We start from the raw sequence: 24,987 nt of genomic DNA, 5'->3' as shown, positions 1-24,987 counted from the left end.
ACAAAAGACCCCACAGAGACCACCTCTGAGCCCTTGGGCAAGGCACCTATCTTCTCTGGACTCCCTGGAGGACATCCACCTCATCACAACTTGGAAAATCTTGGAACTCAAACAAGACAAGCTCGGCTGCTGAGCGTAGTGCCTGTAAATGGCACATTTACTGGGGCTGAGGGGCCTGACGGGCCTGGGGGGAGGGGGAGGGGAGGAGGGCGGAGACAGCTGGAAGAGCTGCAGCCAGGGGAGGAGGGGGCCCCAGTGCTTGACCAGAACACAAGCCTCCCCGACCTCCGCGCGGCCTTCCCTCTGCAAGCCCCAACCTTCCCAGCTGCAGTCGGTGAGCCGAAAAGGAGTCCAACAAGTTTTTCCTGGAAGAAAACCTGAGCTGGGTGCTGGAGTGGGGAATGAGGGGCTTGTGGCTGCGGTTAGCAAAGCCAGGCTCCCAAATCCAGTCCTAACCCCCAGCTTGGCCTAACACGGCACCTAAGCCCGCGGCAGGCCCTTCGCTCCGTGCTGGGGACTCCGAGGTAAATAAATCATGTCCTAGCCCTGCCGGCCAGCGTCTGATGCCAGTTAGCAAGCTTGGCTGTGAATCAAAATTGCCTGAAGTGGGTGCTAAACACACGGCAGCTGGACCTCACCCCTGAGGTTCTGACCATAAGTCTGGGGTGGGGTCCAGAAATCTGTATTTTTACATGAGCATCGCCCTTGGGCACCCCCTCCTCCAACACACTCACATACACACACTTGCCTTGTGGTGACTGAGAACTTAGATAGGTTTTATTTCCAAGGCAGCCTGAGTTTCCACTTGCCGAGAAGACATTGCCTCTCAGTTTGCATGGCTCTATGGCTTTTCCTTCCTCCAAGGGAACCTTCCAGACCCTGCATTTCTACCACCTTTCTACTTCTCCCCAGCTGGAAACCCCAAGACTCTGCGCTTAGGTTAGGTTGGTCCCCAGTTCCTGTATTTTTGCTTCCAAAAGTCCCTCAGCAGCCATCCCCTTGACCTAGTAGCCCCATCCCCCGAGCCTAGATTGTTACAAGAGCTACTAGGTCTTTCCACTAATCCAGAGTCTTCCAAACTTCAGACATTCGCCTGCCTCCTTTACAGTTTTTTTTGGTCCTATCTGCATACCACCTGTTGTATAATTTACCCAAGCATTTCCCTTAAATTAACTTGAAAAAAACCCAAACATATTTATTTTAAAAGAAAATTTTCTAGAATTAAAAGCAGGGATGCAAATACATACTTGTCCACAAATGTTTGTAGCAGCACTATTCACGAAAGACAAAAGATGGAAACAACCCAAGTGTCCGCTGACAGATGAATGGATCACAATGGAATATTATTCAGCCATGAAAAGGAATGAAGTTTTGACACATGCTGCAACATGGTTGAACCTTGAAGATGTTATGCCAAGTGAAAAAAGCCAGACACAAAAGAACAAATGTATAATTCCACTTATGTGAGTCACCTAGAGTGGTCAAACTCATAGAAACAGAAAGTGGAAGGGTGGTTGCCAGGGCCCGGGGGCAAGGGGAGAATGGGGAGTTAGTGCTTAATGGGGACAGAGTTTCAGCTTGGACCATGACAAAGTTTGGGAGATGGATGGTGGTGACGGCTGCACAACATCGTGAATGTACTTAATGCCGTTGAATTGTACACTTAAACATGATTACCTTGCTAAATTTTGTGTTTAAAAAAGATGAAAACTTTCTTTCACTACCTTGCATGAAAAAAACCCCAGAAACAAAAACTGCAGTCTCATTTGCCATTGAAAGCAAAACAATGTTATCAAATTAATGTCAGCTGCCCTCCCACTTTGTTAAAAAGAAACATTAGTATTAGAGTGCTGCCATCATGCCTACTCACAAAAAAAGGAGGATTAAAAGAGAATCAGAAAAGCACCAATGTCCTCCCTATGAGACCCAGTGTCAATCAAGACTTCTCTGAGAATTGTCCTTGGACCACGGATCACGTATGCGCCAAAGTCTTTGGAAACACAACGGACGTGTGCCCAATGACGACCTCTCAGATCGTTCTAAACGATCCCTCTAGAATCTGTAAGGGTTACACCAGGCACACGTGTATTCTTTGGTGGTTTTTGCAAAGTGCTTCCGTGCAGGTCAGGAAATCATCAAGAAAGCACTCGTGTCTTATCTTATAGATGCCCCTCGGGAGGGGAAGTCAGTTACTCAGGGTGACGGATGCCAAGTCTGAAAGCCAAGTACCTAAGCTTTACCCTCTCCCTCAGGCCACTTCCCTGATTGCCCAAGACTGACCCCAGGACTTGGAGCAGGGTCGCTGTGTTAATTTTCTGATTCTACTCTCCACAAGGTACTAGATGCCAGGTCCCAGCCATCAGACAGACTTTGCTGTATCAACAAGTCTCCCTCCGACTATCCAGGACCCGCCCTGTATTTGTGGAGGCTCACACCTCCGCCCAGGTACTGGATGGGCTCTCAGTGGACCTGGTTTCAAATCCTGGTTCCGCTAATAACTTGGCTATGTGGACTTCGACAGAACCTCCCAGGAAGTCCCCAGAGGTTTTGTAACATGGAGTAGGTACTGGGGTTGGACCTCAGTGCCTTTCAATGTATGTATGACCTCTGGACCTCTGAGATAGGAAACACACACACACACACACACACACACACACATCCCATAGCCAGTTAACCTGCCATTGGAAGCGCCACCCCAGGCCCAGTCAATGGGATCTGGGGGTGGGGGCTGGGAACCTGCACTCTAAACAGCCTTCTGGGTGATTCCCACGTGTGGGAAGCCTGGGACCCCCTGGCTCAGTCGTCTCTGAGGACCCTTCCACTCCATATTCTGGGATCTTGGAGACCAGGTCCTTGCCTAAGGCAGGCTGGGATTTGGAAAGTGATGATTTGCTGGGGTCTCATCTTCTCCACTTTCAGCTCCACCAGGCCCTAGAGCAAGAAGCACTAATTTCCTTAACTTTCTGATTGGCTGGGAATGGTATTTCTTTTTTGGGGGGGGGGGTGGAGTGGCACATAGATGGAAGACTTCCTGCCAAATTTAGGAACTCCTGGCTGCAATTGGAGGTGGGGCACTTATGTCCCCTCCCATGTGTCACCTAGGGTGGAGAGAGATGCTGTGGGACTCAAGCGAGAACTGCGGTTTTAAGGGTCCCAGACAGAGCTAGACATGGTGGCTCCAATTCTGATATTCTGGGACCCCGAACAGCCCCACCCCAATCCCTTTCCGGAGGCCCCTAGTTTCTCTCCTTAGAGGATGTGGCTCAGGACCCCAACTTGCGGTAGAGATGCGGACTGTCAAACACAGTCCAGGAAAGACCCTGCCCCCCAAGACGGTAAAAGAGAAGTGAGGATTTCTCCAATCCGGCGTTTAAATGTCTCCCCATAGCCCTCCCTGCGCTGGGGACCCCACCAAGAGGGCCGGGTACCCAGACTCCTGAGTCAGTGCGGGAACGTGATTCAAGAGGGAAGCTGAGGCTCAGAGAAGGGCAGCCCCGGTCCTAGGTTACCCACAGAAGGAAAGTCTGTGTCTCCCTCCGCGCGGCCCTAGGCGCTTCTTCAGATTCTAGGACGCGCAGGGAGACTGTTTACTGATCGTTTGGCCACACCGCCTCCCTTCTCTGCGTGCTCCTTCTGTGTCCCAATCTCTCTGCAGACGCTGCCGCTCCCACCGGCTCTCCCCGCCGCCTCCCCTGGGCCCCGGTGCTCTGGGCAAAGCAGCCCAGCTCCGGGTTCCCCGCTCCCAGTTCCTGCGTGGAATCCTTCCAGGGATGCTGGAAACGAGGAGTTTCTAGGGTGTGCACTCCGCACATTACCTTCCTCCTCCTCCCAGCCTTGCTATGTGATCTCAGGCAAGTAGCTACCAGTCTCTGAACCTCTATTCCCAGCCCCACTTCAGGGGCTGCTAAGGGGACTTTGGTTACCTGCCGCTGTTCCCTGGACTCCCGTGCGCTGCCAGTGGCTTCTCCCTCCCGCCAGCTCTGGGGCTGCGGTGAGCGAGCAAGCTTGGGGAGAGCAGTCGCCTGGCCACCCCAGCTCCACCCACTGTGGCTGCCCTTTTTCTCTTTCACTTTCTCTCTGCAGCAAGGGGCTTGGGCCAGCCCAAGCTGGGGAGTAAGCAGGCACCCGAGCCGCCTCCTGCTGCGCCTGCCATGTGCTTTCTCAGAAGCGCCTAGTCCACCCCCCACACTCCCTGGAGCGTCTAATCAGCTCCTAAAAATGGCCAGTGCCCAGCTTTGGAGGAGGCAGCCTGCCCGTAGGCATATGATATACAAGCCCTGGTTTGCAGGGAGCTCATCCACCCCTGTCTGGCCCTCAATTTCCCTCCACCTCAGCCCCACCTTGAAGCTGGCAAACCACCCCTGCAGGGCACAGGGGCTTGCTCGCTGAGCCATTCACTCCTGGGAAGCCGGATGCCCTTGGGAGGAAGAGAAAATTCCTCAAGGAACTTCCCTGGCTGGAAATTCAGCCCTGGCAGCCCTGAGTTCCCATCACCACACACCTCCTAGCTGCTTTCCTCTCACCCTTCCTCTTCCAGAGGTCCTGGACCCCTGCTCCATCCACCCTGAGACCTTGGGGAGGTCACCTCCCTTCCCAGGCTTGGATTTCCTCATCTGGTATTGAGGGAGGGGTGGGTCAAGGTGACTTCTGACCTCTCTCTCCCCCTGGAAAACTCCCCCAACAAGCTCTGGCTGCAACCAACAGAGCTGGCAAACTTGTCATCCATCTGCAGGTTCAGAGGAAGCCTCGCATTTTAGCAGCATCTGTGAAGAGGAGTCCTACAGTCTCAACCACACTAATAACGGGCTCCTATGTGTGTCTTCAGATCCTACAATGCACCAGGCACTGCGCTAGACCCTTTGATTCCTCACCTTTGTCTTGTAATAAGAGTTTCCCCCTAATCGCATTTAATAGCCCAGGAAAACAGACTCAGAGTAGGTTGGGGACTTGTTCAGTGTCACTTCACACCCAGGCAACAGTGCAGCTGCGATTCAAACCTGCCGTGCTGCCTTCAGAGCTGGTACCAGATGTCTGTGCTATGCTGTCTCTCACATCTGTCCCCTGTCCCCCACTTTTCCCCCCAAACACCGTTTGGAAACTGGGGAGAGGGCAGCATCGGTCCAGGTGACTGTATTGCTCACCAGCTGGGGCTCAACATCTAGACCAAGGGGCTGACTCTGGCTTTGGTTTCCCTGCTTCCTGGGGATGGGGTGGATCTGGCAGGGGTTCCACCCTTCAAGGGCGAGCTCCTCAGTGTTTACCTGGCAGAGAGAGGATCTTGTGGTTGGCCTAGCCGGGTCATGAATGCTGAGAGCTAACAACACGCCCCGTGAAAGTCAGCCCTTTAGTACCCTTCAGGCTGATAAAGCCCTCTTACATTCCAGGCATCTGGGCAGACCGAATGTCCCTCAGTGGAAGGAAATGGCAAACCACCTCACTTCTTCCAAAAGCCCCAGCAGGACAAAGACCCCTCTCGCCACCCTCACACTCCAGTTCAGAGCAATGTCTCTGACAATTTGGGACGGCGGGACGAGCTGAGACCTCACCCTAAATCAAGAAGCGTTCTCAGCCCCAACGTCTTCCACCCGCCTTTTTACCTTGGGGCTCTGGCAGGTAGGACCCGGCTGGGCGCGTAGCCAGGCAACGCATGTTGTGAGAAACAGAGTGAGGCAGCAGCTCCCGGACTCTGGCAGCCCCTCCTGTTGCCCTCAGCCCGCCCAACGATGCCTTCGGATGCCCAGCTCAGAAGCAGGCAGCCTCATCTCTGACCAGTCTCCCTACAAAAGTCTGGAGCCCGCCAAGCCTAAGTAAACATGCAAAGGAAGCAAGTAAGGGACCAGCAGAAAATTCTTACCCTACCAGGTGGTCTGAGCTGTCAGATTTCTCGCATCTAGACATGCTCTAATTTGCCCATGCTCCCTTAAACACGGACTTGCACCTAATGTTAATTTCAGTTCCTTGTTTTGGACCAAATCGGTGACCTACCTCAGAAGGTTATGAGTTGTCTATTGGAGGGTCTTCAACACGCTGACATTCTGAAATAACGGCAACCACAGTGGAGCCACGCTGGTGCCAGCTGCCAATATCTGCCATCCTCTGCAGGATGGGGCCATGGTCAGAGCCCCACAAATGCCTCAAGACAAGCTGAACTAGCTTCCAGCAAACTCCCGGGATTCCACTCCCATCCACCATCCCACCCCCACACCAAATTGCCCTGAATTTCCTTGGAGAACACGAGTGGTCCACTCATCATTTTTATTCTAAGAACATTGGACTAAAACATAAATTACACATAAAAAGGTCTTACCCCCAAATATGGTATACTTATAGCCGCGTGGTTTGGGGGTACCACCTAGGTGTGGCAGGGAGAAAGTTAGCGCCTTTTTAACTCTCTGCCCAGGCTCCTGGAAACCTTGAGAAGAAAGTCTCAGTTTGGGGCTAAGGAGCTTTTAACACCTCTTCTAATGCGTGATCCACCCATTTCACAGAGAGCAACCCCCAGCCTCAAGCCTTCCGTAGACATCAGTGTCTGGCTAGAATGGAATAACGTTATTCTGCTCTCCTGTTTCATAGTTACCTTCTATGTGTGGCATTCTTTTTCATTTATGGTGGACATAAACTTTCCTTGGGAAATAAAGTTGAAAAAAAAATGTGAGTAGTTTGGAAAAAAAAAACAACAACTGTCCAGCTAAGAATAGTGTAGGTGGTGAAAAGAAATCATGAGGGTGGTACCAAAATGAATGACGACTGGGAAACAATGATTTCATTTTTACAGAAAGAACACTGGATTGGGAGTCTGAAGCGCTATGGTCCAGCCCCCGTGGTTATTAGCGGATGGGTGACCTTGGACCCCTCACTTCCTTTGTGTGGGCCTCAGTTTCTCCATGTGTGTAATGGGGATAATGATGCTTATATTTGTATGGTGATTATTTTTGAAGCAGTTGCTGCTGTCAGAAGTCCCAGGGGGGTAAGTAGGCAGACAAATAAGAAAGCTGAGAGTCAATTTGAAACAATCTTGCTTAGTTAGGCTAACAAAACAGACATGATGAATATGAGAAGTCCCAAGAAGTTTCATCTTCCTCTGACCTGATGTGCCCGGGGAGAAGCACACCTGGCCATTCCGTGAGGCCAACTTCCTGTCCTCAGAGGGAGCCAGTTCTGATGGCCGTGGCCGAGGCAGCTCTGAATCAGCTTCGTGACAGGGCCGAGCTTGGAATGAGAGTTCCCTGGGCCTGGGGTGCACCTGCTTGGATGCTCTCATCTCTCACCTGGACCACAGCAGCAGTCTGCTACCTGGTCTCCCCATGTCCTCCTTCACCTGCCCCCGCCCCAGACCCACACTCCACAAGACCTGAATCTGGTCCTGCTGGCGTTTCTGAGCAGGGTGACCGCGTGCTAGCCTGTGTTTTAACTGATGGTAGAGGCCGTAAATCAGCACCAGGAGGGCCTCGTATATGGAGACCAGGGAGGAGCGCCATGGCGCCCTGCCAGGAGCCGATGGCGGTCTGAGTTCCAGCAGAGGCAGTGGAGGTGAGGAGAGGGGTTGCTGAGTTGGAGTGACAGGCCTCCAGGACTGAGTGGGGGCAGAGGGGCTAAGCCAACCCCAGGGTATCTTCCTATTAAAGCATCCTGCGTGCCTGCTGAGGCTCCTCTTCAAAACTCCCCTAGAGGTGGTGACCATTCTCCAGAGCCCGGGATAAAGCCAATTCCCTTCTGACGGAGGGCCCCTCTCAGCGCTGCTGAGGCCAGCCTTGCCCTGGGCACCCAAATCCCTTTGTCTCAAGTCAGGATCCAGCATGACAAAGCTGCAGTCAGAAGCGTTGTTCAAGTTACCAGTCTGGGGCCCCCTGCCAAGTACCAGGGAGAGGAGATGGGGGAACTTGGTCTTACAAGTAGGATTCCTGAAAGCTTGCCACCCCTTGCTGCAGCTGGGCCCTACCTATGTACTTCTGCTCAAGCAGAGGGTCCCCCACCCTCCCCCCAACCCCAGGACCACCCTCCTGCCTCCTCCCATCAGGCTGTATTTTAGCCATCCTTCAATGCCCAAGTTCCCGCTTTCATCACCTTTCCAGCTGACAACAACCTCCTGCCCTACTCATTTTTAGCAAACTTGCTGCCGCGTATTTGGCAATACATGGTGAACTTCCTGTTTCATGAGTATCCCCCCCCCCCCGCTGCCTCTGATTAGGTCACAAGGTCCTTAATGTCTGTCTTACTGTGTTTGATTTTCTTATTTAAAAGACACAGGACTCCAAGATTGGTTGAGCGAATGGATGGCGTTTGGATTTGAATGATCAAGGCAGACAAGTTCCACATGGACGGAGAGTCCTACCTTACTAAGTTTTAAGTGTCTTTTCTTATGTTTGTTTGTGACCACCCCCCTCATTTCTGGCAGATGCTAAGTAAATGCTTAAGGAGGAGAGAAGAAAGGAGGTGAGAAAGAAAGGAAAAGAGATCGGTGGAGAGGTGGGTGAATAGATAGAAAAACACTGGTATGTAGGCAAATTAGGCAGGTAGGAAGGTATCTGAGAATGTAGGCCTGTCCGTGGGCAAAGGTACAAGTGGATTAGTAGGTAGGAATGCAGGTAAGTATGCTGGTACACAAATATACAGGCAGTCAGATAAATGAAAGATTGATAAATTGATAAGTAGATAGAAGTAGATAGTAGATGCAGGTTGTTGAATTGGTAAGTAGATATTAGTAGGTGGTTAAGTAGACCAGGTAGTTTGAGGGTAGGCAGGTAGGTGGATGGGCAGGTAGGTGGAGAGACCAATAAATGGTAAGTAAGGACACAGGGGAGGTGCTCAAGGTAACAACAAAGAACGGAAACAGTCCCTGGTTGAGTCAGGTGCCAGACTTGGAGCCAAGCTGAGTATAGAACAGGCCACTGGTCAGCCTGGGAAAAGCCATGGGGACGTGCCAACTTCCAATGCAGGTGCTTCCACTTCTGCGGCTCCTGCGGGTGAAGGTGAAGTAGGTCTGACTAGATGGGAAGCTACTCAAGGTGAAAAAACAAGTGGTCCTTGCCAACACATCTCCTTCCAGGAGTCCACGGAGGCTCCCTGATCAGGGATCAGAGCAGGAACAGGTTTGGGGAAAGGAAGGTGTCAGAGAAAGGGAGGGCGCTGCCCCCCTCCCCTCTGAGTCCTGGCTCTGGGGACTCTCATCCTAAGAAGCAAATGGGGAAGGAAGTGGGAGGAAGAGCTTAGCAGCCTGGGGTGTGTCCCTCCCTTTCCAATAAATCAGGCAACATCCTAGAAGGAGTCTTTGTTCTGTGTTTCCTAGAACAGAGTCTTCACGGGCAAAAGTACCACATCGTGAAGACATAGAGCGACAAACCAGCAAAGGAAAGCCGAGGAAAACAATAATATATAAAACCATAGCAGGGGCGTCCTACAGCCTCTGAGAAAGCTCACCCCAGAAGCACCGCTGTGCCTCCATTCACAAGCCTGGGGTCGCCTGGGTCTGACCTTGTCCCCAGTCATCCTTCTGTGCGCCTTGGGTCTGTGGTTGCCCCAAATGCCACCCTCGAGGCTGACGAGTCAGAACGAGCTTTCCTCTTGCCAAGAATGCAAGTGCCTTATTCTGGATGATGTCACTGAATTCTCAGAATAGCCACTCTGGATGCTAGTATCACCTCCATTTTACAGGTGCGGAAACTGAGGCCCAGAGGGGTCCCAGGAAGGGCTCACTGTCATAGCCCTTGGAATCAGGGAGTCACAGCTGGCATGGAGGCCACAGCCCATGTGCTTAACTAACGTGCCAACTTGAGGGTTGGGGGCACATTGGCCCATTTCTCAGATGCACAGAGCACCAAGCACTCAGCACTGGAGTAGCTGTCTAGATATGGCATGGGGGCCCCAGTGAGACTGCAGACTCAAACCCCTGGTATATCTTCCCCCTGTCCAGTATTCCTGGAGTTATCTGCCAAGAGCCGCCTTGGATGGTTTACCAGTTACCATCTCATTTAACCCTCACTATAACCCTGGGAGGTTTATATCACCACTCCCATTTTAGAGATGAAGAAACCGAGGGTCAGAGTGGTTCAGGCATGTGGCCAAGGTTACACAGTTGGTAAGCAGCAGCAGAGCATGGCCTCAGAACCAGAGCTATCCAGCTTCCCGCCTGGTTCTTTTTCCATCACTGCCATCTAAAATCTCTCTTCTCTGGCATCTGATTGTCCTCCAGGTGTTGTCAGCCACTGTCAGCCAAAGACTGCCTGAGTGTTTGCTTTGCTTCCCCAGTCAGGCTGCTGAGCTCTGTCAGGACTCTTGGGCCTCCCCCGAGCTTGCCTATGGGCAGGACGCACATGTGCTGCTCTGTGCAGTAGAGTCAATCCCCAAGGTCACGTCCCCAGAAGTGGGCTTCCTGCACAATTGCAACTGAAGCATTATAATATCTAAAGGTGACTTCTGAATCATTGGGCTGGTTTCAGTTTGAAGGTGGTCAGCCTGTTTTGGGTAGACTTACGGTATCCCTTTAGGTTATGCAGAAGAGGCAGCCAAGCAGAAAGTGCAGCGAGAGATCCAGACTCATGAGATCCAATATCTCATAGCCCCCCACTCCTAGGCTATGAGCGAGGCAAATCACTGAACCTCCCTGTGCCTCAGTGTACTTACCTGTAAAGTGAGAGTAATGGGACTACACAAGCCACCACGCACCCACCCACCTATCACCCATCCACCTACCCACCTACCCATCAACCATTTCCCTGTCCCCCCACCCAGCCATTCCCCATCCAATCATCGCCCAGCCACCTACCCACCCACACCGCCATCACCCATCCACCTAACCATCTACCCACCTATCCATCACCCATCCACCTATTCACCACCCATCAACCATTCACCTATCCACCCACCCACCTATCCACTCATCACCCACCCATCCATCCATCCATCTACCATCCCTCAGTCTAATATTTAACAAACACATATCACACACCTATCCTTTGCCAGGCACTGTGTTAAGCGTTTGGGATGCATCCGTGATGAAAGCATAGATCCCTGCCCACAGGGAGCTTATTTTCCAGTGAGGGAGTCAGACAATAAACAACAAACATAGGGAATTCCCTGGCAGTCTAGTGGTTAGGACTCCGCACTCTCATTGTTGAGGGCTTGAGTTCAATCCCTGGTCGGGGAACTAAGAAACCACAAGCCTCGTGGTGCAGCCCAAAACAAACAAACAACAAATGTAATACAAAAGTAAAGCATATAGAAGGTGAATGTGTCAATGGGGGAGGGGGCCACTTCTCAGAGTGTGAAGGGGGAGTTGCAGTTCTAAATGGAATGATCAGGGTAGGCATCCCTGAGAAGGGGACATCTGAGCAAAGATCTGAAGGATTCAAGGATGTTGGCCAAGAGGATATCTGGAGAAAAGAGTGGTTCAGATGGAGGGAATGGCGCGTGCAGAGGTCCTGTGGCAGAAAGCGTGCCTGTCCTGTCCCAGGGACAGTGAGGGTGCCAGCACGTCTGGAGAAGATGAGAAGGCAGGAGTACAGGATGGGAGCAGAGCAGTGATGAAAGCCAGATCATGAAGGGCCTTGTGGGAATCGTCCAGATTTAGCTTCCCTCTGAGTGACACGGGAAGTCGGTGCAGAGTTTAGAGCGGCGGAGGGTGCAGATCCTGATAGCGTTGTAGAGAGAGTGACAGAAACGTCACACACTGATTTCCTTTTCTGAACCCCTGTTGAAACTAAAGTCGGTGCCCTTTATTTACAAACCCCACAATTCTCTTCCCCGGTTCCCCTTCTCCCCCTCTGAAGGCTGCTTCTTCTCCCTGCCCCAAAGCAGCACACCTGCCCGTAGTCCTTACAGTTGAGTCTTTCATTCCTGGGGGTAGCTGGCCTGGAAGAGGGGGAGGTAAGCAATGGGAAAGGAAGCGATTTATCCTTCCTTGTCTCCCAGCCTCTGAAGCCCACAGCGCCCTGAGCCCAGTTCCATTTCTAGAGTCACGTGGGATCAGAAATAAAAATATTATGTCCCCAGGGAGGAAATGGGGTTTAATAACAGGAACCAGCCCTTGCCGAGAGAGGAGGGCAGGGCAGAGGTGTTGGGTAGCCTGCGGTATGAAGGAGCCTGCAGTTTGCAGGGGGTGAGTCAAGGAGGGAGGAAGGCTTTGACATCCCCGGAAGTTGGCATCTGCACCCGCATCAAGACCGCATAGGTTGTTTGTGTCGTCTTCCATTTCTTTTCATCAGTATCTTATAGTTTTCGGAGTATAGGTTTTTGCCTCCTTAGGTAGGTTTATTCCTAGGTATTTTATTCTTTTTGATGTGATGGTAAATGGGATTGTTTCTTTAATTTCTCTTTCTGATCTTTCATTGTTAGTGTATAGAAATACGATAGATTTTTGTGTACTAATTTTGTAACCTGCAACTTTACCGAATTCATTGATGAGCTCTGGTGGTTTTCTGCCATCATCTTTAGGACTGACATGTACACACTGCTGTATTTAAAACAGATAAGCAACAAGGACCTACTGTATAGCACAGAGATCGCTGCTCAATATTATGTAACAACCTAAATGGGAAAAGAATTTGAAAAAGAATAGATACATGTATATGTATAACTGAGCCACTTTGCTGTGCACCTGAAACTAACACAACATTGTTAATCAACTATACTCCAATATAAAATAAAAAGTTAAAAAAAAAAACGACCACATAGGCCTCTTGCATTCCCATTAAGAAGTCAGGGAGATCGTTCAGCTGGTAAAGAGGCCCCAGCCCCCCCAGGGATCTGTTAGGAGGGGGAGAGTAAAAGATGTGTCCGAGGAATAGATAGAGACCATCTGAGTGAGAGTTCAGCCAGGAGGACAGCCAACCCTATGTAAACTTGAACCTTGGCAGAAGAGTTGGAGAAATACCTTCAAAGCCCTGGTGCCCATCGCAAAATAATCAAGGGTTTTTTACCCCTCAAGGTCAGATTGAGGCTAAAAGCTTGTCTGCCTTCAAATCCAGCCTCCACCACTTCCCAGCTGGGGACTGGGGTTGGTCACTTCTGGGCAGCCTCTGTTTTTTCTTTCTGCATAAAATACGGTTGGAGATCATCAAAGCATTTAGGGTGGATGTGAGAACTACCTGCTGGCTTGGGCTGAGCCTGGCGCACAGTAAATACTCAATAAATGTGAATCATTGTGATGATCTTGTTTCAAGTTACTCCAGAGCCATGAAAGGACCAAGAAGGATTAGAGTTTATGACACCAGCTCATAAAATTGGAGAAGCTCAGATCTACGCAGAGGAAACTGAAAGACGTGTGTCTTTAGGAAGACTGTTGTTTGCATTGAAGTGAGAACCCCTTTGGAACTGGGAAGGAAGACCTAAAATGTTTGGGGAGCCAAGGGTGTGAGTGGAAACGGTATGGTATAGGCTTGTTTTCCTGATTTAAGGTGCATCAATTGCTATCAGTACTTTTAAAAAATAAGACACTCTCTCTCTGCAGTCTGGTTCCTCTTCTGTCTCTCTCTCTTTCCCCCACCATCTCCCTCTTTCTCTTCCTCTTTCCATCTCTCTTCTTTCCTCCCATCCTCCCTCCCTTCTTCCCTCCTTCTCTCCATCTCCATTTCTGTCTCTTTCTCTCCTGTCTCTCCCTCCCTTTCTCTTTCTCCCTGTCTGTCTTTCAGTTTCTGTCTCTCTCCATGACCCAGATGCACACACACACGTGCACACATACACACACACGCACAAACAAGTACATACACATGCAAGCGTATGCCCACACATACGTGCACCTGCACACACATGCACTCTTGCACGCATGCACACGTACGCGCACACACACATGGCAATCTCTGCTCCCCGGCTCTTCGGCCCTTCCTCTCCGTGGCAACCTATTTTTCCACACACTGATTGTGCCTGCACCTGTCTTCCCCACTTGCAGGCAATAGCTGATTTGTCCATCTGTGCCCCTCACCGGTGCCTTGCATCATGCCTAAGGTATCAAGGCGGCTCAGAGAGTGACCCAAGTGGGCATTTGGCCGCGTGGACAGTTTACTTTTAAGTAGAGTGGGGAGCACACTGTTTCTCCAGTGCCCTCAGCATCACAGCCTGAGCTCTCCAAGCACTTACTGCTCCTGCCAGCTCAACCAGAGACCTTGATTCCTGTCCAAGTCTGCCTTTCTAACTTGGGACCCGGATGATCACATTGACTTCCTTTTCAGAGAGAAGAGGGAAAATCCCTGAGCTGCCTACAGCCAGGCGTTGCTCCATGAGAAAAGGGGATGGTACTTACCCCCAGGGTCCTTGTAGCCGGAGTCCCTCTCGGCTGCCGGGGCCTGCAGCCCACTCCAGATCCACCCCAAGGGGGCCAAGTCTGGGTCTCCTTTCTCCATCAGGGTCAAGGAGATCTTCCTGGCCAGAGCCTCACCATCAGGCTCATGGAGCAGGGCGTAGTGGTACTCCCTGGAGAGAAGATCCTCTGCCAGCAGGTTGTCCAGAAGCGCCTGCACTTGGCTCGGCCGATGGCTGGAGAGCAGCATCCGGACCTGACTCAGGATGGTCTGGAAGTGATTCATGGTAGCTCTCGGATGCAGGGCTGCCCGGGACAGCGCCTGGGACCTCTGCTCACCCGGCTTGCAGCATCCAAAACTTGAAGTGAGAAACAGGATGAGGGAACCTCTGCAGTTTATTGCAGTTTATTCCTGCTTAGGAGGATTTCCTCATTTGCACGTTAGGCTGGGGTTGCCTGATGAATTAGTGGAAGTGGGTTCTGGGGCTGATTTAGACCCCATAGATATTCGCTGGTACCACTCATGCGCATGTACCAGAGAAGCTCACAGCTTTGTGGACTCCTTTAGATCCAATCCAGTGTTTATTATACTAAGAGGAAGGGGGCTTGCCTCTTTGAGGACCTATGAGGTGATAAGCCTTTTTAGATGTTGTATCATAACAAGAAGGCATTGGGGCGTAGAGGTTAAGCAGTTGGGCTTGGAGCCAATCTGCCTGTGTTCAAATCCCAGATTACTTGATATTGGGCACATTACTTAGCCTCTTCTTGTCCCCATTTCTCCATCTGAAAAGATGTAGTGATAATAATAGTACTTACCTCTTAGAGTTGTAGGGAGGATTAAATAAGATAATGCATGTAGAGTACCTAGTACATTATCTACAACTTGATAATAGCTCAATACACCTGAGTTCAATAAATATGAGCTATTATTATTATTGATTAATCATGCAAACAGCTGTGTCACCTTGGGCTCAACCTCACTAAACCTCAGACTCTTCCTCTGAAAAATCTCCCGATAAAAGTAATTCGGGCTTCCCTGGTGGCGCAGTGGCTGAGAGTCTGCCTGCCGATGCAGGGGACACGGGTTCGTGCCCAGGTCCGGGACGATCCCACGTGCTGCGGAGCGGCTGGTCCCGTGAGCCATGGCCGCTGAGCCTGCGCTTCCGGAGCCTGTGCTCCACAATGGGAGAGGCCACAACAGTGAGAGGCAAAAAAAAAAAAAAAAAAAAAAAAAAAAAATGTAATTCAATCTCATCAAGTTGTCTTGAGGATTAAAAGAGATAATGCCTTTAAAGGGCTTAGTACTGGCCGTAGTAAGCACTTCATGAACATTGACTCTATACTAATATTATCCCCAATTTACTAACACACAAAACAGAGGCTTTGCATAGGAGCCAGTCTGTTGTAGGATTCTACCCTGAAAGACACCAACCCCCACCTTTTCTTTAAAATCATAGTTGATTGCTCTTCCAGAAACACACTGTGACCTGGTTTCCTCTCCTGCCCTCAGCTTTACCATCTCTCAGATGGGACCATTTGCATTGTTCATTTCAATGAGACAAATAGGGATTTCCACTTCCAGTATGGGTGAGAGCTCCTATCTGACTAACTCTACCATAAATGACAACTATAAACTCTGGTGGGGCAGGGGGGAGGTTATAAAAAATGACTACCTGAGGGCCCTGGGGAGTGACTAGAGCAGGCAGACCCTGGAAGGGAGTCCACATGTGGAAGACAAGAATATCACTGATGAATTCCCAGCTCATTAGCTTAGCTCAAAGAGGTCTCAATTAGTGCCGTGCAGGGCAACTAAAATTCTGTAAAAAATGAAAAGTTTTACTGCCCTGAATAACTAGAGAACAGAATTTGGGATAACAATCGTAGCTGGAAAGTGAGAGTAGAAATTCCAGGAAGGAGAAAGACAGAAGTTGCTCCAAATTCTGTGTATAAACTGCCCAAGTATCTGGCTCACCTCTGAACCTTGAATTCATGGCTCATTCATATTCTTGCTCATTCATGCATTCATGGGCAGACTCCAAACAACTCAACTAAGGCTGAAGGAGCTGGGCTGAGACTTGAGTTGCAACCTACTATGGGGGTGGGGTGGGGTAGGAGACTATGCACTTGATTCCAGCCAAGATATGAGCCTGCCAAAACAACAACAGCAACAAAATTAACCCTGTTCAGATTATAACATAATCCAGAGTGTTTACAATATATCATTCATGATGGGCAGTGCACATCCAAAATTACCTGACTATAAAGAGATAGGAAATAGGGACCCACTCTCAAGAGAAAAGAACAATCAATGGAAATTGACCCCAAGATGACCCAGATGTTGAAATTAGCAGGCAAGGATTTGTTTTAAAGCAGTGACTCTAACCATGAATGAAAAAGACATAAAGGATGTCAAGGAAAATATGCTCATGAAAATAAAAAGATAGGAACTTTCAGCAGAAAAACAGAAAATATTAAAAATTACCAAATGGAAATTATAAAAGTGAAAATTACAATATATGAAAATTTAAAAGTAATTGAATGGGATTAATAGTAAAATGGGGATGACAAAAGAAACTTTAAGATGCAGCAATAGAAATCACTCGATCTGAAGAACAGAGAGAAAAAGATTGAAAAAAAATGAGCTTCAAGGATATGTGGGACAATGTCAAAAGGTTCAACTTATACATATTTAGAGTCACAGAAGGAGAAGAGAGAGAATGGGTAGAAAAAAGATTTGAAGAAATAAACTTCTCAAATTTGGTGAAAAGAAAACAGCATGAAAACCATGAAACTCAGCAGGACAAATACAAGGGAATCCACACCTAGGCACATCATAATCAAACTGCTGAAAACCATAGATAAGGAGAAACTCATGAAAGCAGCCAGATCAAAAGAACACATTACATTCAGTGGGGCACGTGAATAATCACCAACTTCTCATTACAAATCATGGAGGCCAGAAGACAGTGGAACAGTATCTTGGAAAAACTGAGAAGAAAAAAAAAATGTCAACCCAGATTTCTAAATACAGTGAAAATATCCCTCCAGAATGCAGGAAAAATAGATATTTTCAGATTTAAAAGAATGTGTTGCAACAGACCTGCCTTATAAGAAATGCTAAAATAAGTTCTTTAGGTGGAAGGAAAATGATATCAGTTAGAAACTCAGCTCTACAGGACGGACTGAGGAGCATCAGGAATAGTAATCTCTGGGTAAGTATAAAAGATTGCTTCTTTTCCTCTTCATTTATTTAAAAACATAACTGCTTAAAGTAAAAGGTATGGTACTATCTTGTGATTTTAAATATATGTAGATATGATACATCTGAAGTCTATACCATAAAGGGTGGTATAGCATACAGGGTGGTTATTGGACCCATATGGTAGCAAGGTTTCTATATATGAAGTGGTACAATATTACCTCTATGTAGGTTGGGAGAATGGAAGATGTATATTAAAAGCCCTTGGACAACCACTAAAACATCATGCAAAAAGGTATAGCTAAGCAGCAATTTGAAATTAATACAGAATTTTAAATGAGATGGATTCAACTCTTGGCTTGAATAAGCAGTCCAACAAGATCATGACATTATAAATTTTATGTATAAAGGCAGAAGGCAGAGAAGTAGAAGATAGAAATTCTAAAGCTTTTCTCACCTAATAAAGTACTTATACTTTTAAGCAAACAGAGATGTAGATGTAAATATTATCCTCCTGGCAACAAATTATCAATTAAGATAATCAAAATTGCACACATTTTAGGCATTAAAGTCATAATTCACAGGGCAAATTACTAATTTTGCAGGCTGGGTATCTTGTACTTCTTTATGCAAATAATACTTTTTTTTTTTTTAATGTTGAGCCTTCATTTAATTTATTTTTTTTTTTTAATTTTTGGCTGTGTTGGGTCTTCGTTTCTGTGCAAGGGCTTTCTCTAGTTGTGGCAAGCGGGGGCCACTCTTCATCGCGGTGCGCGGGCCTCTCACTGTCGTGGCCTCTCTTGTTGCGGAGCACAGGCTCCAGACGCGCAGGCCCAGTAGTTGTGGCTCACGGGCCTAGTTGCTCCGCGGCACGTGGCATCTTCCCAGACCAGGGCGCGAACCCGTGTCCCCTGCATTAGCAGGCAGATTCTCAACCACTGCGCCACCAGGGAAGCCTGCAAATAATACTTTTAAGAATAGTTTTACAATCACAAAACAAAGTTTTACATCTTCACACAGGTCTTCCCCCATGACAAAAGAATGAGGTAGATACCTGTGCAAATGTTCTCAGTTTCATCAGAACTAACTTTGTGATGCAGAAAAGTGTGTGCTTTACTGCAGCTAGAGAGTAAGAGGAAACTTTTACCCCCACTTCCCCTTTCTTTCTGAGATTTCTTTCCCCAGCAGTTGGAAGACCACACAGTTTCTTGGACAAGGTGGTAATGCCCATCAATTATCCCTGAGAGAAAAAGAGGAGATTTGAGAGCTTAAAACTCATTAGTTAGGAAAGAAGGGGGCCAAAAGAGAATTTTAACAGAAGGAATAGATGGCATCTTCAGCCATGGTTGTGGAGAAGACGGCAGGTGGGTCAGTTGCTGAGAGGAATAAGGAAACTGTGTTCTAAAGTACCTCAGCTCTGAGGCACTTGAGAGAGAGGACCAGGCCTGAGAATCCATCCCCCAGCATCCAACGTGGGGATAAGAACAGGGCCATAAGTCTCCATCAAACATCCCAAGGTGGGGATGAGAACCAGAGCATGAGAATCCATCCCCAAGCATCCAAGGTGGAGATGATGGATAATGAAACAGCAAACACTGGGTGCACGGAACCAGGAACTAGGGTAGCTTTTCCTAGCCATTTCCAAGGCTACCTTCCTCTTTCCTATCAATCCAGTCCACTACCAGATCACATGCTTAGTCAGGAAAATCTGAATGTCAGCTTCTACTTGGTCACTGACTCACTGTGCCACCACAAGCAATACCTTTCCTCTCTCTGGCCCACTATTTCATCACATGTGAAAGAGTAGGTCAGATTACATGATCCCTAGAATTTCTTTCAGTTTTGAAATGCTGCTGTCTAGAGGGAGGTGTTACCTTGCTGCAGAACCCGCTGGTCCCAGAGCTCCACAGTATTCCCTTGTGATGAGTCATGAGCGCAGCATTTCCTCTGTCTACAGTCATTCAAGTCTCCCTGTAAGACTTTTTTCTTATAATCACATGCAATGTGTGCTATTATTTACCCGATACTTTACTTTACTCTGGATTATTTCTTTAATATATCATAAAAGGAAATTTCATATTCCTATCACAGTTGGAAAGTCTTATCACTTGCCCAAGAATAGTGGTAAATGGATGGAAAGTAAAATGATGTTTATATTCTGCTGCTTGTTGAAGTTTCTGATCCTGAGGTCCAATGTCTCTTTGCGACAAAGGGTGGTTAGCAAATGTTACGCAGGGGTTAAAGGTAGACCAGCACCTAGCTGAAGCTGTCTGCATCAGAAAACTAGTAAAAATTTTAAAAGCTACCACTAAGGATGTAGAAAAACAAGAACTCTCCTACTCGGCTGGAGAGCACTTAGAATAGTGTGATCATCTAGGGTAACCCTTTGACAATACCTATTGAAATGGGAGAAGTACATACCCAGTATTTCCACTCCTCACCATATAACCCAGGAAAATTCTTACACATGTGCAGGACACACCAAGCGGCATTATTTGTGATGGCAAAAAATAAGAAATAACAATCAACATAGAATAGAGATGAATGTCTTTTATAAGCATTCTGGGACACATGCGGATTTAATGAATTGCATATAATGGACCCAATCAGAGTGAAGGAATTTAATGGCTGTTAAAAATGGAGTCAGTCAAATCAATTACTTTGAGATATAGTGCAAGTTTTAAAGGGTTAATGGTTGCGTCTTTACAATTTCATATCCTTCTGTTTCATGATAGTATGGTGTTACGCACAAAGGTGAATCCAAAAGCTGCTAAATCCATGAGGGTGTTATATTTCTAAGAAGAGAGCCTTAAAACAAGGGCTCTGAATTCTGATATAGGCATTCCAGAAGCTTCTCACGAGCTCAGCTGATAGTATAATCTCTATCTCTTTTGTGGCATTGGTCATTATGATTGCCTACCTGTAATTCCTTCCAGAATCGTCACATGTGTGATGATTGTGTCAAGAAGGCTATCTGACTGTACTTCCACGAAAAACTGATCATTTTAAAGAAAAGTGCTGTTCATCTTTATGTGTATTGAAGGATAATGTCTTTAAATGGTTTCTGTTTGACAATCCCACAGTGGTAAAATGACCACATTAAACTTGCCTCGTGGAAGGCAGCTATTTGGAGTATAGCAAGAGGTTGGAGAGTCTGAGTTCCATTCCCAATTCTGGTTGTATTCTAGGTTTTTTAAGATTATATGATTATTGTTACAAAGTTGGATGCTTTTTATGCTAATGGCAAATTTCTACATATTGTGTCTAAGGCTTAAGAATGTCTATCTCAGAGAGAAAGGCATTATAAAATTTATGAACAGCGACAAATACACCGTGCATATGTGTAATTTCATCCTTGAGTGTTTGTGACTTGATTAGGTCTGTCCTGTGTGATGGAACCAAGCGTAGAGTCAATGAGTCCTTATGATGTTTTGTGTGGCTGCAGACTTTGAAGACATGAAAATGATACGGGAAGCAAGGTTTTATGATTCTAGAATCAAAGCTATTGGATTTTATTATTAAAAGTTGAAACTTAACGTGTATAAATGAAAACCAATGAAAGAAGGTAGTCATTTCATTGACCCATAAAAAATCACCCTAAGAACCTAGAAACAACCTAAATATGTTTCCAAAGAAGACTGTGTAAACAATATGCAATATATTGTTTACCATATATTGCAATATATTGTTTATATATTGCAATATATTGCTACATATACACTAATATGTATAAAATAGATAACTAATAAGAACCTGCTGCATAAAAAAATAAAATTCAAAAAATATATATTGCTACAATGGAATCTCACACAGTAGTTAAAATACATGAACCAGGGCTACATACGTTAACATGCCAAGCTCAACGACATAACAAGCGTAAAACCAATTGCAGTCTGCAAAGTACTGTCTAGGCATGCGGTACATACGAGGGGAGGATGTGCATGAAAATGATCAACTGTCAATTCAGGAGACTGGTTATTTCTAGAGTGAAGAGGCGTGGCCGTGAGAGGGAGGAAGGGGAACAGCATTGTGGAGGGATTCAAGGGGACTTAGATAAAACTTTAATGTTTTATTTCACTAGCAGAATTGCGATTACATACCTATTCCTATTCTTATTCGTTATAACCCCTTTTGTGTCTAAAATATCCGATTAGGCTGAGGCATGTGACATTGCTGATATCTGTCTGTTTTAATCTACAAAACAGCCACATCATATGGTGTGACCGGTATAATGATGATGGCGATGATGACGAAGAATTGAAAGGTAACTCTCTTGCCATGGGATGCACTGTCATTTAAAGCCTGTAGGCGAACCCCTCCTCTCCTGTTATCTGGTTACCAGCAGGGTGGTACAGGAGCCACACTTGGGAAACTGATTTAGTGAACGTTTTCATGGTTTTGTCATAAATCGAGACCTGTGGTCTGGCCTTGGGGATGAGAAACTTGTGGTCTGAGACTAGAAGTGGTGAAAGAGAGGGTGCTCTAGGGTCTGCAGAGAGGAGGCAGTGCAGCTGGGTCACATGCAAGATGCTCAGGCCCTAGGCTCAGGGCTCAGGGAGTCCTTGAGGTCACCTACCTGCTGAGTGAGAGACCATTGCCTTCTTACTATTTCCTGTTCCTCTGACTTGGAGATAGATGATGATAATGATGATGTATTAAAATATTCAGATACCATATGTTGAGTGAAAGTAGTGGGGAGCTGGACACTTTCTGTATATGGTCTCATCATCACCAAAGGCACCGCAAGGTGTGCATAATCATCTCGTTTTACAGATGAGGCTCAGAGACGTGAAGTCGCAGAACCTAGCAGGAACCTGAGGAGGAACCCCGGCTGTGGGCTTGCAAAAGGAAGAGAGATCCTGGCTACTTCCTCCTGAGGGGCCAGGAGAGCAGCTTCCCGCATCCACAGGTCCTGTCAGCATGGCAGGACTGGGACCTGTGGCTGCCGTTTGTCTGCCCACAGACCAGGGTAATGAGCCGCTGCGTTGCAGCCTGAGTCACCTTAACCACCACTCAGGGGTGTGGACGGTTGCTTTTGCTTCTTGGGTTTTCTCCTGGCTTGTGACTGCAGTCGTAGTGGGGAGAGTGGGTGGGGACTGACATGTAGTTTACAGGAGGATGTCATGACCTGCCTAGGCTCATGGGGGCCAGAGTTGGAGTCAGGAGACCTGGGCCCAGTGGGGTGCTGGAGTCAGCTTCACCATCTCCCCCTCCACCACTGCCAGTAATCACCACCACCATTTCCTTCTCCAGCATCACTACCTTTATCTCCCTTCATCTCCTACCTCCATCGTTCCCACCACTACTTCCATTATCACAAGCACCACCATCTCTACCACCTCTATCATCACCACTACCATTGATACCATCTCTATCATTTCTATCATCTCCACCACTTCTACTACATCTATCATTTTCAACACCACCTCCATCATCTCCCCCTCCATCACCACCATCATCTCCCCTTCTGCCACCTCCATCATTTCCACCACCACCATCGCCTTCCCCATCATCACCAGTACCATCTGCCTCTCCACTTCCATTATCGCCACCATCATTTCCCTCTCCACCATCTCCATCATCCCTGCCATTACTTCCATGATCACCATCACCTCCATCGTCTTCTTCCCACCACCTTTATCGTTTCCACCATCCCTACCACCACTTTCACCACTTTTCACCTCCATCGTTCATGATCACCATCACCTTCACCAGCTCCAAACCTCCATCATCATAAGCACTGTTCCCACCACAACATTATTACCACCTCTGGCACCATACATCATCTTCTTCAACTCAGAAATTTCTACACCAGACTATAAGGTGAGTTTTCTTATTATCACCATTGTACGAGGAAACTTGAAGAAGATTCAAAAGCAGGCCCATGTGATTCCTCTTGATATTCTTAACAAGGGGGTATTGGGACAATTTGTTAACATGGAATTTGACCCAATGTGGAAATGCTATCTCTTTCTCTCAGTGGGTCAGTTCTAGGGATGCAGAGAAGATCAAACTGTTTTCTATAAGTTCTCTACACTTATGAAAGGAATTTGGGTACCACAGGGACCTGAGACTCAGAGACATTGTGTCTTGCTCAAGGTCATATAGTCATAACCGCCAGGATTTAATCAGAGGGTGTCCACTGTCAAAGCCTACAGGATCACAAACTTAACCACTGCCTTAGTCATGGAGCTGAGGCAATGTGAGTCCTTCGTAAACTATCGAGGTTTTGGCAGCCCTGGAGATGTTCCACTTGACTCTCCTCAAGAGAGAACCTGCCACAGACAGTGCAGTCAGCTGACAGCTTCCAGCCCTGGGTGCCTCGGGACTCTGCCTCTGCTTGTAGGTTCATGCTAGCTGCTTCGCAGGCAGTCTCTGGCCAATGACTGAGCATGGCAGTGATACAAGGCCATTTCTGGGCAGTGTGGGGCTCTTCTATGGGCATCCTAAGTACCCAGGCTCCCTGTTGACCTGTCTGAGGCTTCTCAGAGCTGCACCACATCTGAAGCTCTTTCTACATAATCCTCCTTTCTTTTCAAACATGTCAGATCTGCTCACCTAGTCCTGTTCTCTCTCCCCTTTATCTTTTGGGGGCATTATCCCCTAACAGTCTCTTGAATTCCAACTCTGTCTTGGTGTCTGCTTCCTGGAGGACCTCAAATGGCACAAAGGTAGAAGTTTGTACCATCATAGCAGAGGGAATTGTTTTCCTTCTTTAAGATATGACTTTAGACACTCATACCCTTTAGCCTGTGGAATGAGTGTGTACTAACGTAACCGTTTCCTGTAGCAAGTAAAAAATTAATATAAATCTACTGCAGTGTCATAAAACTGCACTGATGTACATCTGGCCCATGCTAACTGAAAGGAAGCCAGGGAGTGTGAGGGAATGGCTGGTTTTGTTGTTAGTATAGGTGGATTGGAATCCCTATTCTACCAGATACAAGTTTGAACATGCCCTTTTACTCCTCTGTGCCTTACTGTCTTAATTTCCTCATCTTTGAAATGGTGTTAATTATCCCAGCCGTCCAGGGAGGTTTTGAGGACATAATTCTTTTTATTTTTATTTATTTATGTATATTTTTTGCGGTACGCGGGCCTCTCACTGCTGTGGCCTCTCCCGTTGCGGAGCACAGGCTCTGGACGCGCAGGCTCAGCGGCCATGGCTCACGGGCCCAGCCACTCCGCGGCATGTGGGATCTTCCCAGACCGGGGCACAGAGCCGCGTCCCCTGCATCGGCAGGCGGACTCTCAACCACTGCGCCACCAGGGAAGCCCTTGAGGACATAATTCTTTATTTAAGTTATCAGAAAACATGTATACATGTCCTGACACATAGTAGGTATCCAACAAATTATTTCATTTACTGAGTGCCTAACCCAAGTGTGGTACTATGTTTACTAGGCATTGGGAATATAGCAGTGAATGAAAAAGACAAAAATTCCTTTTCTCATGGAAATTAATCTTATCGGTTAAAGCTAAATCTGAAATATCTTGAATATCTGAACAGCTGTTGAAACCAAGTAAGATAAGCCTCCCCTTTGAGAAGGGAAAAACT

At 47.5% G+C, this 24,987-nt stretch overlaps 1 protein-coding gene across 9 annotated transcripts in view; it reads right to left on the bottom strand.

The window, feature by feature from the left end:
- Positions 1–14,654, bottom strand: part of CIITA (class II major histocompatibility complex transactivator) — a 48,518-nt gene extending 33,864 nt beyond the window's left edge. For 2 of the 9 annotated variants that reach the window (XM_049699748.1, XM_049699752.1), the window contains exon 1: positions 14,234–14,642. In XM_049699748.1, coding sequence (XP_049555705.1) covers positions 14,234–14,516 — 283 coding nt within the window. In that variant the 5' untranslated portion in view covers positions 14,517–14,642. Of the gene's footprint in view, positions 1–3,923; positions 4,005–5,141; positions 5,262–5,597; positions 5,746–14,233 lie in introns of those variants that run through there. The other 7 variants (XR_004483520.2, XM_049699749.1, XM_049699750.1 and 4 more) reach the window with 7 other exon arrangements.
- Between the last annotated feature and the right edge of the window lie 10,333 nt (positions 14,655–24,987).

Source organism: Orcinus orca, chromosome 16, assembly GCF_937001465.1.
Source record: "Orcinus orca chromosome 16, mOrcOrc1.1, whole genome shotgun sequence".
NCBI lineage: Eukaryota > Metazoa > Chordata > Mammalia > Artiodactyla > Delphinidae > Orcinus > Orcinus orca.
The sequence above is the reverse complement of the archived record's forward strand: the minus strand, read 5'-3'. Positions and strand labels throughout refer to the sequence as shown.